This window comes from Notolepis coatsorum (genome assembly GCF_963971535.1).
Source record: "Notolepis coatsorum genome assembly, chromosome: 2".
NCBI lineage: Eukaryota > Metazoa > Chordata > Actinopteri > Aulopiformes > Paralepididae > Notolepis > Notolepis coatsorum.
This window is the reverse complement of record NC_140166.1, coordinates 185,234,644-185,248,266: the sequence shown is the minus strand read 5'-3', so window position 1 is coordinate 185,248,266 and position 13,623 is coordinate 185,234,644. Positions and strand designations below refer to the sequence as shown.

General features: G+C 41.1%; 2 protein-coding genes across 2 annotated transcripts in view; one reads left to right on the top strand and one right to left on the bottom strand.

The window, feature by feature from the left end:
- Positions 1-3,131, bottom strand: part of ipo13b (importin 13b) — an 88,300-nt gene extending 85,169 nt beyond the window's left edge. The window contains exons 1-2 of the mRNA XM_084308867.1: positions 3,051-3,131; positions 2,529-2,615 (exon numbers count right to left, since the gene is read on the bottom strand). Coding sequence (XP_084164993.1) covers positions 2,529-2,597 — 69 coding nt within the window. The 5' untranslated portion in view covers positions 2,598-2,615; positions 3,051-3,131. The remainder of the gene's footprint in view (positions 1-2,528; positions 2,616-3,050) is intronic.
- Positions 3,132-4,287: 1,156 nt separating this feature from the next.
- The window catches only part of LOC311224369 (uncharacterized protein), an 18,947-nt gene continuing 9,611 nt past the window's right edge, over positions 4,288-13,623 (top strand). Inside the window, exon 1 of the mRNA XM_084309336.1 lies at positions 4,288-4,560. Coding sequence (XP_084165462.1) covers positions 4,494-4,560 — 67 coding nt within the window. The 5' untranslated portion in view covers positions 4,288-4,493. The remainder of the gene's footprint in view (positions 4,561-13,623) is intronic.

The following is a 13,623-nucleotide window of genomic DNA, read 5'->3' as shown; positions in this document are numbered from 1 at the left end:
AAAAAATCCCTGAATGATAATATTAATATCTGTGTAATAAAAATATCTGTGTCCATCTCATTATCCGTGCTTTCCCAAATTCATATTTGGGATCATTACTAGTAGCCTAGGCTAGCTAGCGTCCAGCTTTGTTATGGCAACGCTACGCCCATTTTTTAATGATGAAATTAAATCGTACCTGATTTCAGGTCCCGCCTGTCTATCCCATTTCACTCTGAAATAAATAACGTTAAAGGTATAATCTGTAATGCCGTCAAACAGCGACCTCTAGGCAAAATTGTCCCGCTTGGTATTGCACTTTGTTTACTTTTTCCTGTTTTTGTTTTGGAGTTTAGGAACACATTATACTGTGAATTTCTCCCTACTTCTCTTGGTGGGGCCTGAAGTGTGGTCAGCAGTAGCAACCCCTCCCCTATACCCACTGAAATCCAATCCACACATCAGAGAAAAACAAAACATTTAAACAAAGCGCAGTACCATGTTGTGATCTTATGCCTAGATGTTGTGTAAGTGCCATGCTAAACTGTGCTGCGTCACATTTTTGTGTGTTTGGTACTCCATTGTACAATAATACCCCCCAATGAGCCCCCCCCCCCCCCCCCCAAGAGAAATGTATGAATGAATGATAAATATGATCTACCGTATGGAGAGAAAAGGACTTTTCTCTCACTTGTCCCCCTTTCTCTTCCCCTCCTTTATCACTTTAGAGCACAATTAGGGCCATGTCCCTGTATACTCCCTCCCTCCCTAATAATGACTGTTGCATCACCTCTCTCCTTACTCTAGAGCCGCCACCAGTCATCACCCCTCCCTCCATCCATCACATCAGCTCCTCTGCAGAAACACCTTATCCCCTCTCTCTCTCCCCTGTCCCAAGTCTGTGGCCACCCAGCAACAGAGATTCAACACAGCAACCTGGCAGATACCGCCAGAAAGATAGCACACACACACGCACACTCTTGCGTGCGCGCCGTGCACTCACACACACTCACTCGCACACACCGAGACCCAGACACACATTTCATAATGACGGAGATAGATTGGATATACTACGTACTGAGTTACAACCTCCAACACCTAAATAGTCTGCCGGTCTCTCTCATTCTTGTATTAATTTTCTCTCCACTCTCTCTCTGTCCATACAATCTCTCTATCTTTCCTTTCTTGATGTCCATAAAGTTTGGAATAATTAGAAGACCTGAGATGAGATTAAATTAAAGTAACATACTAGACTAGGTGACTAAAGAAATGTTATGGGATTAAGAAAATGGTCAGAATCAAGAAACATACTTCAGATGTGGTGAGAACTTGATGTACATTACAACTAACTAACCAAAGTCAGAAACATAAGAGATTAGAAATTAAAATCGCTCAGGCCATTTCTCCGGGACCTGATGCCTGAATGACGTATTGCTGTGTCACCCAAAGCCCTGATCTACTATCCGAGCCAGTAGACCACTCCTGTATGGCTAGTTGCTAACCACATAGTCAGGGGAAATACTCCAGACACAATTTTTGGTCCAGAGATGGACAGCGTCAATCACATAGCTGTCATAGTTGTTGGCATCAGACAAGAACAATTTAGGTCTCCAGATGTGTGATTATTTTACCTAGATTATTGAAAATCAATTTGATCACTTTTGTTTTCTGTTGCCTATTAACTCATTGGGCGCCATACCCGAGATAAGTCGGGTTATCTCGCCATGCGTTTAGCGCCATACCTGAGATTTTGGGTTTTGATCCTTTGATTTTTCCCCTTTGATCCCCATTCTATGCGGTCAGCCGGAGACCTCTAGGTCTCCCTGGCTCATCTGCCTACGTTGGAATTGCAATGACGATTGAATCGCATCCAGGTGGCAGTATCGCCTACCTTCTGAACTAAAATAGCTTGGTGTGGATACTATTGTCTCCATAGCTATAATACAGAACACACGATGGGTCTGCAAACGTCGCTAAAATGGTCAATAACGCTGGCGCCAGGGCCAGGCAGGCGGTACAGATGGGGAAAGTCGGTGGTGCTCAAAGAGTTAGTAAGGTTGTAAGATTGAGCTACCTGTTAACATGAAACAGGTGCATTGATTATTTCTGGCACATAGTGCTCCGGCTCTTCAAAATAGATGTCCCAAGCACTTGTGTAATAGTATCAACTTGGCTCAAATTAATATATTTTGAAAAAGCATAAGCATGCTCACTTACCAATGAATAATCCATTAATAATATGCGTCATATTTACAGACATCTGTAGTCTACAGCACGATTTACCGGTAATAAGCGACAGAGAATAAATAGATTTGTATAGAATCCGCGCACTCTGCGCGGGTAAATAATGTCACACATCTGGAAACCCAACTTGATCTCGTCTACGTTGCACGGCGCTGTCTTGCACATTATAGTCTAGACCTAAAGCTTAGGTTTGTCTATGGGGTTGTCCTACGACTGTATAACCGGGACTAGCCAGGAATGGACTCCCGACTAATAATGTAATACTTTATGTTGACAAGCCGCTGGCAATGATCGCTCGGACCAACCTTCTCCACGTTCTCCACGGTGAAGTCCAGGGCGTCCGGTGTCGTCGCTATCCTCCCCAGTGTCTCCATATCTCCGCTGACACGGAGCTGTCAAATCATCAGAGACAGAGAAAATGAAATAATTCGCGAGCTCACATAAACTATCTGGTTTAGCTAACGTTATATCATACTAATGTCCACTGTGGTGACATGCATCTATGAGCTCCGCAGTATTACATGTTTTTGCTTCACAACACAACAAGCTAACCGGCGAGCTAACGTTAGCTCAACATTAGCTAGTGTTAGCTCAATGCGCTACAGCCCGATGCATCTCACTGTAGGCGACAGCAACACCGTTAGCCTGCTAGCGCCACTACAGCTAAACATGCTATACACCAACTAGCGACGGTTAGCAATGGATGTAATGCTACCATATTTCCAAATCCAACCACGCCTTTCCCAAGAGATATTCTATGAATTATCAAGATGAGAAGTTGTCTGCGTGCTTTGTCTAAATTCTAGTTAAATGTCCAATATCGCCACCTCTCTCAGTTCTGCGACGATTGCTACGATGCTGCCGCTCCTCAGCCTCTCTCTCTGCACCGTCACTGGAGTCTGGAGCCACTCGACCCAATGAGAGGCTGCACGTCGCTCCTCCAGTCCTCTGGTGAAGAGGCAGGTCCAGGGACGGCTCGGAGCATTTATAAATCGGAGGCCGTTTGCATTAAATCTCGCTATTATCGGATTGTAAATAATAGTCATATAATAAAATAAAAAACGATGTAAACTATTTCAAATAGTGGAAGACAATTAAGGTGTACAAATGTATATGTAGCAGTATACTGTATTATCTGTATGTTGTGTATGTCATGTTATGATGAATTGAAAATGGGGGACCCTGATGTAAACAAGACGAAAGTCTTTCTCTGGTCTGCATCCCCTTAACAATTGTGTGTATTGGGCTGTACTGTACTGTCTGTACCCATTCTGCAATCTGTTAATACAATTTTCAATCAATCAATCAAAGGCCAATGCTGGTCTGGATGGTAGGCCTAGAGAAGTAATGTTGTTAGATCGTTACAGGTCATGCTATCCCAACCGAGAAGAATTGTAAAAGCCAAGAGATTTGATGTACCCTATACATTATTATTATGTTGGTCCTATAGTTCTCCTACCTGAAGGAGTCTGCCAGATGCGCCCTCTCTCTGCCAAGTCCAATGGAACAACAGCGTCTCCCTGCGTCTCTGTGGAAATATTACAGTTTATACACTAAAACGCCCTGTTATGTCATCCTTTATAATGAGATAAATATTGTCATTCAAAACAAAAGACCACCGAAATCTATAGATATGTAGATTAAGACAACACACTTAAAATACACGGTTAATTCTGATCAATGCTCATGAGAAAATATTGGGTTTGACTGAGACAGGTTGGATTCTCCGACTCCGAGGCATATCCTACTCTTCTACAGTAGCCTGTACTCCTATTCATTATATCATTCAGTTGATCTTGTGTGGCCCCCTCTTTGAACAAACATAGGCTACTACTCTATCTGGCCATTTTCTTTCAACCGTCTTCGCTCACAGTTAACAAGAATGCATTGTAATAATACCAGGGCATGTATGTTGACGCCAGACGCCAGTACTGTACAGTATGTGCGTCAGGGATGATGTACTGATGGCACAGTTCTGGCTATTTTGACCAGCAGCAGTGAGTCAGCTTGGCAGCCCGCAGAGAGTCGGGAACACGTGGCACTGTGTGTTAGAGACGAGGGAGCTCAGTGGCGACGCTGTGCGCAGGAGCTACAGACCGCCGAGCTCCACTCCAACCACACACGCGTACGACTGTTTCCAGTGGTGCGGATCTAAAGCGAATCACTTTAGTCTGGGAGCAAAGAGTGAAGGAAAGAAAGGAGACTGATGCGAAACGGCTTTCGGCCGTAGTATTTTGTATTCTTCATTTTTCACCAATCATAGAATAGAGATGGGAACGAAACTCCAGATTGTGCTTTGTGTTCTGCTGCTCAGTACCTTGGGCTCTGCTATTCTGAGTAAGTGAGGATCATTTTTGTTTCCCCCTGCCTCTTCGGGAACTTTGCAAACTATTATCTTCTATTTTAATATCATCATGTCATGATCCCTCTCTCGATCTCTCTCTCTCTCTCTCTCTCTCTCTCTCTCTCTCTCTCTCTCTCTCTCTCTCTCTCTCTCTCTATCTATCTATCTATCTATCTATCTATCTATCTATCTATCTATCTATCTAATACACACACATACATATCACACAGTCTTGCTTGCTTGCTTCCATATGAGGTGTTTGCTTTGGGGACCATTATGTATTGATGCATGGCTACACTGAGTTGTCAATGTATTTCCTCCCCCTCACAAGAGAACAGGAAACAATGTCGTTTTTTAGTTAAGGTGTAGATCCACCGAACTGGACCCTGCAATACATCTTCCCTTCTGCCTTCTGTGATCATGTCTTCAAGTGCCCCCCCCCCCCCCCCCCCCCCCAGTACCATTTCCGCCTGCACAACCTCTCTCCCAAAATTAGCTTTCAACCTCTCTGTCATCATTTTCGTATTAGTATGTGCCATTTGATGGATACTTTTATCCAATGCGCCTTAAAGGGACAGTTCTGATTTTTGGAACCCTAGACCGACTTCCTTATACCAGCAGTGATGTTGTTGGTCGGTAGTTCTTTCTCCAAGCTGTTCCTCATACTAACTCCAACTAGTTAGCCACAAACCAATGCAGTTAATGGGGCTGAGCTCCTGTCTATACAAGCTGGCTGAAGTTCACTGAGGTGTACTTTGTGTGTGTGCACTGAAGTAAGTTTCAGTGAGTCAATATCATTAGTAACTAAGTAGGAATAATAGGGATATCCCTTTAACTCATTCAGCGCCAGCGATTACCCTCATCCCTGTAGTCAATGGGCCATGCTAAAAGATAGGCATTTCCACTGTGCGTCACAATGTTTGCAGAGCTATATCTATATTCTATATTATAGCTATGGAGACAATATCTCTCGTCCAACATGTAAAAAATAGTTAATTTTTTCATGTATACATTCGTGTGTTATCCCGTGGTGAATATTGTATAGTTTCAGAGTGATCCGGGCTAATTCATTTAGCTCTATAATTCACCTATCTCAAGCTCCACCTTCTTTTATTGATCCTCCAATCACAACTGTTGCTTCCCTAGACAAACAAAGTTTTCAGGGAAGCAACAGTTGTGATTGGAGGATCAAGAAAAGAGGGTGGAGCCTGAGATAGGTCAATTGCCCTTCATTTCAAATCTCGCCTTGTTTTTCTCTTATTTATTTTTATCCCTCTCATCGAGCCAGCCTCTGCTTCTTCCTGCTTCACTTTCAAACTCTGAATAATAACAACAACAACAACAACAACAACAACAACAACAACAACAACAACAACAACAACAGCATAGCCTCACACACACAATATCACTCCCCCCTCCCCCCACCACCTTCCTTGCTCTCACTTTCTCCCTCTATTACACTTCTGTGCCTCTCGATACACCTCCGCTCGTTTGTCACATCCTCTTCACTCACTGTACACTTCCTTTCTCTCTTACAGTTTCCTATTTTCTTTAATATTTTCCACTCTGTCTCTCTTTTCTACCCTCTACATCAGGCAATGGGGAGTTATACCGAATGAGACTATTTGACATTTGAAAGGCTTTTATTGGGCAGCGGCAACTGTCACACTCTTGTTCCTCTCCCTGAAATTCAAATGAGCAGAAAAATAGCTTGAGTCCACAGACTGGGTGATATTTGCCCAGTTGTAAATGAGCGGGGAGATACTAGTCTAATTAATGAAACATTGTGTGCAGCAGACTCTGTCATTGTGATGGGTTAGATCTAATTAATTAGCTTCCTTTCTTCCAGAGCTGGTAGACAGTATGGTGGTATTAGTACTGTCCCACTGTGACAGAACGTACATGCATGGGATGTGCACAACTCCAGATTCCTCCAGTTAATTATTCTGCAGCTTCTATACCACAGTACAAGTACAATAGGTTTTTCAGTCTTTTTGTCGACCTTTCTGAGTTTGCTATGTACCGTAGCCGTAGGGAGTATTAGGTACGACAAGTGTTAATCATCATTGTTTAGATTGAATACAGTACACTTAGTTCCTGTTGTAGGCCAATCAGACTGGATTTATAATAGTGAAACATTGGAATATTAGCTTTCCAGTAAAAAAAGATGTTTTTAAAACTCCAGCGAAAGGTTTTAAATCGGTGAGTCTGAAAAGAATGTTGTGGAAAATTATTTTACAGAGTCCAGTGAGCTTATAGAAATTAAGATCGAGTCAATGGATAGAAAATAAAATATTGTTTATTCTGTGCTCAGTTCGATACAGAGAGCGGAAGACAGATAGGGATATCAACATAATCTCCTAGGATTCAGCTACTGGTGGAGCCCATCAGTTTGCAATGGCTAGCATGAATCCATCTATACAATCTATACAAACAAACCCATCTATCTACACCTTCTCTATAAACAAACTCATCTCTCCCCCTCTCTACAAACAGACTCATCTATATCAGCTTTGAATTGTCAGATCTTACCCTGAGATAACTTTAAGCTTAGACACCACATCCTCCAGGGAAACTTTTAGCACGGATAAAGTCTGTAAACGTGACATCAAAAGGACGGCACAGTTTGACACCCCTTATGGATTCTACCTTTAAGAAAATGTATGTCGACCTGTCCTACCTCAGACAGTAGAGAGTTAGAGAGGGGTGGAACTGTGTTTTATGATTTAAAGATAGATTGTCTGTTTGTCTTGTAATAGGATCGTTCTTCCATTCAGTTTTCATCTGCTTTAATGTTTTGAGGGCATGGTATGCAATGATTACGTTCTTTGGATGTGGGACATTATTTCAGGGTTTGATTTCCTTTTGTAATGTTTTCCCGCACCCTGGTGCTTTGCTCTACCATTTAGGTTGACACAAAAACAGCATTTAGCCAGTACATTTTTATATAGTTGATAATGTTTATATGATGTTGTTGGTACTTTTGTAGTATGATAGCATTCTGTATTTGATCAATGTGTCAATGTATTTTTTGATCAATGTATGATCAAAAGGGGGGAATATTATGGAAAAATCAAATGTTCACCCCTTACATTCCTAGTGTAATATTATTTTACTCCATTTACGATAAACCATCTTAATGGGCTTAAATTCTCTAGCATACAGACAGCATTTTTGTCTCCACATACTTAGCCTTATCACTTCCGATCTGTGCAGCGGAAATGGTGCTTTCACCCGCTACCACGGTTTGGTTGTACTTTACAGGATACGGTTCTGAATTACTTTACAGAACAGTTCTGAATTACTTTACAGAACAACAGAAACAGAGCAGTGCACCACTCTTAATACTTTGAGTTTCTTTACAAAGTTCAGTTCTAAATTACTTTATAGAACAACAGAGCAGTACATCGCTCTTAATTTACATAGTCAACACTGGTTAACTAAAGTTCAAATAGAGCCTAGTCAGCCTACAAATCAACTTCCAAATTTGAAAGTGGAGTCAGGAAGCTCTCAATTGAATCATTTATACAGACACACCTCTACTCTATAAAGCCTAATGTGTGCCTCTGTGAAGCTGCTAGAGGGAGAGGGGACATGAGAGGCTGGAGAGATGGAGGGCTGTGAGAGGTCAGACTCTAGTTGTTGCAGGGCACCTGAAATAAACCCAGATTAAAAGGTCAAGAGCAGGTCAAATCATGTCAAGAGAAGGCAAATCAGGCCTATTCTCTCACTTCTCAGTCTGGTTCTCTGGTTGAAAATTACTGTAATCCTTTGCCATGTAAACTAAACACTAAGGAACACACAATGTGTGTATTTATTTTACAGCAGCAGTTAGATGAGTCTGACAAATAAATTTTAGCGCTGGCATCTTCCCAGCCAGCATGGAATGTTAGACCAAAAGCGCTGTATTAGTGTTCGACTCGTACAGCTGGGTGCAGATAACTGGTTGGCTGTTCCTTTGACTACCAGGGTCAAGAAGAGAAGTAGAGCTCGTTCCCCAGGTACATGCTGCCTTGGGCTGAAGAGCTGTGTGTTTAGAGACCCTGTAATGCGTGGAGTGTGGAGAGTGTACATGGGAAACAGTGGTTCTCTTTATAAGTCTAACATCCCTTCTACACTCAATCTCTCTCACTCTCTCTCTCTCTCTCTCTCTCTCTCTCTCTCTCTCTCTCTCTCTCTCTCTCTCTCTCTCTCTCTCTCTCTCTCTCTCTCTCTTACTCTCACACACACACACGCACGCACACGCACGCACACACACACACACACACACACACACACACTCCCCCTGAACACTTGACCTAACCAGTCCTAATAGAGCTGTAGGATAGGAACAAGGCCAGTATTGTACAGCCAAGCCCCTATTTATGAGTACGGCCTGTTTCTGTATCTTTTAGAATTGGAACAGAGCTGTGTGTGTGTGATGATTGTGGATGATTGTGTGTGTACATCCAAGTGTGTCTGTGCAAATGTGTGTGTCATTGTGTGTGTATATATGTATGTATAAATGTATCTGTGTGTGTGTGTGTGTGTGTGTGTGTGTGTGTGTGTGTGTGTGTGTGTGTGTGTGTGTGTGTGTGTGTGTGTGCTGAATGATGAACTGTTTGAGTGATTAGGAAGATAATGGAAGGCACCATGGCTCTGTGTCGTGGAACAGTAGCGATATTACAGTAACCTCAGAGCTCTGGTCCTCATCAAAGACACAAGAAGAGTCTGAAAAGAAAGGCAGTAAGCTGGAATACAGTGGCGCTAGTGAGAGATATAAAGGACAGATATAAAGAGCTCGATGGAGAATGAAAGAGAGGGGGGGGGGGGGTTGGTCTTTAAATGTTTCACAGTCCTTTCCAGACTCGTATGAATACTAAAGCAAGTGATATAATAAATCACACCATAGTAAATACACTGTCGTGTGAGCTTGTAGGCTGAACCGTGAAAAGTAAATGTCAGAATATTGAAATAGTCTGAGTTCTTTTTATTGGATGGTTATCCTTTGTGTTTCAAATGTCAATATGCAGAGTGACCTGTGAGTGAGTGTGTGTGTGTGTGGTATTTAAAGTTGTATTTCTCTTTGTCAAGATGATAAACAACAGTGATGCAAGTGTGTTGTACCGAATTTCTATTTTTAGTATCGTAGCTAAAAACATATTTCTGTCATCCGTCTGCTGTATGTAAGGTCTTCTCTGTTTAAAGAGTGAATACACTGCTAATGATTGTAAAGGAATCACCATGGGCTCTTATTGCTCTGTTTAGTAAATTTAGGTAAATAGTATACACTTATTTGCCATCCTCCCCCAGAGTCAGACGAGAATCAATTTATTATTAGAATTTTTTCTTTTTCTTTTTTTTAATCAATACATTCTGGAAATCATCTCGCAACCGACCCCATTTTGGGAACCACTGATCTATCTAGACAGTATAGTATATATGCTAGATCACATTTATCAATAAATGTACTATTTGTTTTTTTTGTGATAAAAATGTGATGTATGTATAAAAAAAAAAAAAAAAAAAAATCATTGTATCATTTATCTTTTAGTAAACATTGAAAACGGTCCCACAGATCCGAACATCACACAAGGATTAAAGAGGCACTTCATCAAAAACAATGCAGATTTATTATGCACTTCACATATCCCAATACTCTAAACCGTTTACACATTAATTTATTTAGCCAGTTATTGAAAGTTAATGAGTTCATGTCCTCCAGTGATTCAGTGACACTGAATCCTTTTTAGTGTTTTATAGCTCAATGAAATTATGTAGCCTAGGTGAAACACTGATGGAGGGGCGCAACAAACACTGGTATGTGTTCATTTTTAAGGCCCTTATTTGGTAAGCTACCTCCTTACATCATTATTGGAATGGAATTTTGGAACCTATGGAACCACATCACTGTCTTGAACAGGTTATTCATGTTTTTATTTCTTCACAAATTGATTATTGTAATTCTCTGTTCACTTGTTTTGACAAATCAGCTTTGGCTACAAAACATTCAGAATGCGGCCGCCAGATTGTGGACCAGAACCAAACGCAGAGAGCACATTACCCCTGTGTGTTAGCCACGTTACATTGGCTACCTGTAAAATACAGGATTGATTTTAAAATTGTGCTCACCACCTACAAGGCTCTAAAGGGTGAAGCTCCAAGCTACATCAGTGAGCTCATAACCCCCTACTGCACCAGTAGGGCTCTCCGCTCCTCCGACCAAGGAGTGCTCGTTGTCCCCCGGACCAAATTAAAAACCAAAGGTGACCGGGCTTTTTCAGTTGTAGCACCTACATTATGGAATCAGCTACCCTGTGAAATCAGGTCTGCTGATAGTGTGGAGTCTTTTAAACAGGGTCTTAAAACCTTTTTATACAGTCAGGCTTTTAATTGATCATTTATGCGGTGTAACATTTGTGTATGTGGTTGTTATTTTAATTAACTTTGTTTTTAAAGGGGAACTATCTTATAAATGGCCTTTTTGAGTGTTTAGCATTGTTTCCTAGCTATGTGAACTTATATTAATATGATCTATGTCTCAAAATTCTCATATTGGCGCATTCTTCCAATTCTCCTCTCACAATATTCACCCTCACTGAACTGAGTCGTTTGAAAATGTGCCTATATGTGATGTCATATAGTCACCGCTGCATGTTAATGTTGAGATAGACGACGACGAAGCGCAGTGGTTTAGGTGCCGCCCTGCAGCCCAGGCTCAAAACAGCTCGAAATCTTGAGGTAGAAAAATGCTGTTTTTGAGGACTTGATTAGAAATACAAAACAATGAATAAAAAAAATATATATATTACAGAGGTGTTCCATAGACTCACAGGAATTGTGTAAAAGTGCCCAAATAGTGAAAGAAATAGTAAAATAGTTCCCCTTTAAAGTATTTTACAAACTTTTAATTTATATGTGATATAACGTGTGTGGTTATGTTTTTTTTTATTAACTTTTTTACTGCCTGTAAAGCACTTTGTGATTTTTAATCTAGATAAGCACGACTATACAAATAAAATGTACCTTACCTTACCTTACCAGTTCTAGTGACTGGTTGCTCCTTAAGTAAGGTCCAGCAGGTAAATCTATGACGAGACTATGATGCCCCTAGCTCATGGAATGGTTGTTCCCCCCCACGGGGTCGGTACCGACCCTTAAATGACATTATGATCATATATCCATATTTTGTGATGCAAAAAATTCGCGATTTTAAAATCAAACATTTTCAAGTATTAACATCACTAACATGTCACAAAAGCATGTAGAATGTATATTATCATCAATCCGTTAGTTTAGCAATAGGTTAAAAGTGTCATTATATCGTTTTACCTTCTCGATTTTCTGAAGTATATTCCGAGACGGCGACCATTTTGAAAATGTTGAACCATGGGAATTGTAGTTTTTTTGCAGCCATTTTGTCGAGGGCATAGACCACTACACTTCCGCGTTACATTGAAATCGGGGAGGAGATTGCGGGGGGGGGGGGGGGGGGCAATGAATGAATGTGGATGAGAGCCTTGACATTAAGTGATTGCAGATACGGCTGTGGGGGTGCTAGAGACATGATCGAATAGACTTGAATCTCCTGAACACGGCGCAAGACATTCCTAATCGATCAGAACTAAATTGGCAGCGAAAAAGACAGTTTTTAAGCATCGATTCCCCATGCACATGCGCAGATTGGCCACGGAGTGTGACGCAACGCACATCCACCCTGGAATGTTCCATTAGAGGGGGTGTTGTGTTGTGAGAATGTGAGCGGCAGGTTACGATATTTAAAAAATGGCTAGCTATATGAGTACCTTGCCAGCTGCTGAAAAGTGCCGGTATTTGAACAAAATTGCCTGCTTTGGTGGCCAATGTCCTTTCAGCAGAACATGAGAATGGAAAAACGATCCCACTCAATGGCCAGACGTGTCTTATGGCGACATCTACAATTACCTGATTGAGTCTCCAGGTATAGACTAGTAATGTTGATTTTCAGTCATCTATGACATTCTTTGCCTAGATATACCGTATATCGATATACCGTATATCTAGGCAAAAAATTTCATATATGTCATATATGTCATATATTATACGTCTATACCAGCACCTGCTAGACTAGAATAGGCTGTCATTAGCCTACTATGTAGCCTAAGCTACTGATTATAAATGCACAACACTGTGCAATATTACACTTACTGTAGACTTCTGTATATTTGTACTGTATTCCTTTTACTGTATATTTTATTCTATCTTATCATTCTCACAACACAACACAACACAACCCCTCTACATTCCAGGGTGGATGTGCGTTGCGTCACACTCCGTGGCCAATCTGCGCATGTGCATGGGGAATCGATGCTTAAAAACTGTCTTTTTCGCTGCCGATTTAGTTCTGATCGATTAGGAATGTCTCGCGCCGTGTTCAGGAGATTCAGGCGCATACAAGTCTATTCGATCATGTCTCCAGCACCCCCACAGCCGTATCTGCAATCACTTAATGTCAAGGCTCTCATCCACATTCATTCATTTGCCCCCTCCGCAATCTCCTCCCCGATTTCAGAATCCCGGAAGTGTTGCGGTGGTCTATGCATAGCTGTGGATCAGCGTTGGAATTTTTCCGAACTATACATTTCCCTTCAAGTTCTATGGGGGTTCAAAGTTCAGAGTTGAATTATGAATATGTCAATAACTGGTATTATTCGCGATAATAAGCCACAAAAGGTAACGTTTTTGACAAATATTGAAACGCAGTTAGTTTCTCCTCCCTATTGTTAGCATGTAGGAACAATTAGATCTGAAATTAGTTTCAAAACGGTTGCACTGTGGGGGAAATAAAAAAGTACAGTCGATTACAGTAGATATCAGTATCTGTTATTATGCACGCCTGGTGATACTAAATCCAAATTGAACTCAGGCATTTGAAAGATACTATATGTATATATATATAAATGTGCGAATTGGCTATAATAAGGTAATGTATAAGCATATATTCTATATTCTATAATAATATTTCAAATTGCATTGGTCCGGATGGGAGAATTCAGTACTGTATCTACAGAACCTTCAGTTTTATCATCTTCCCTTTA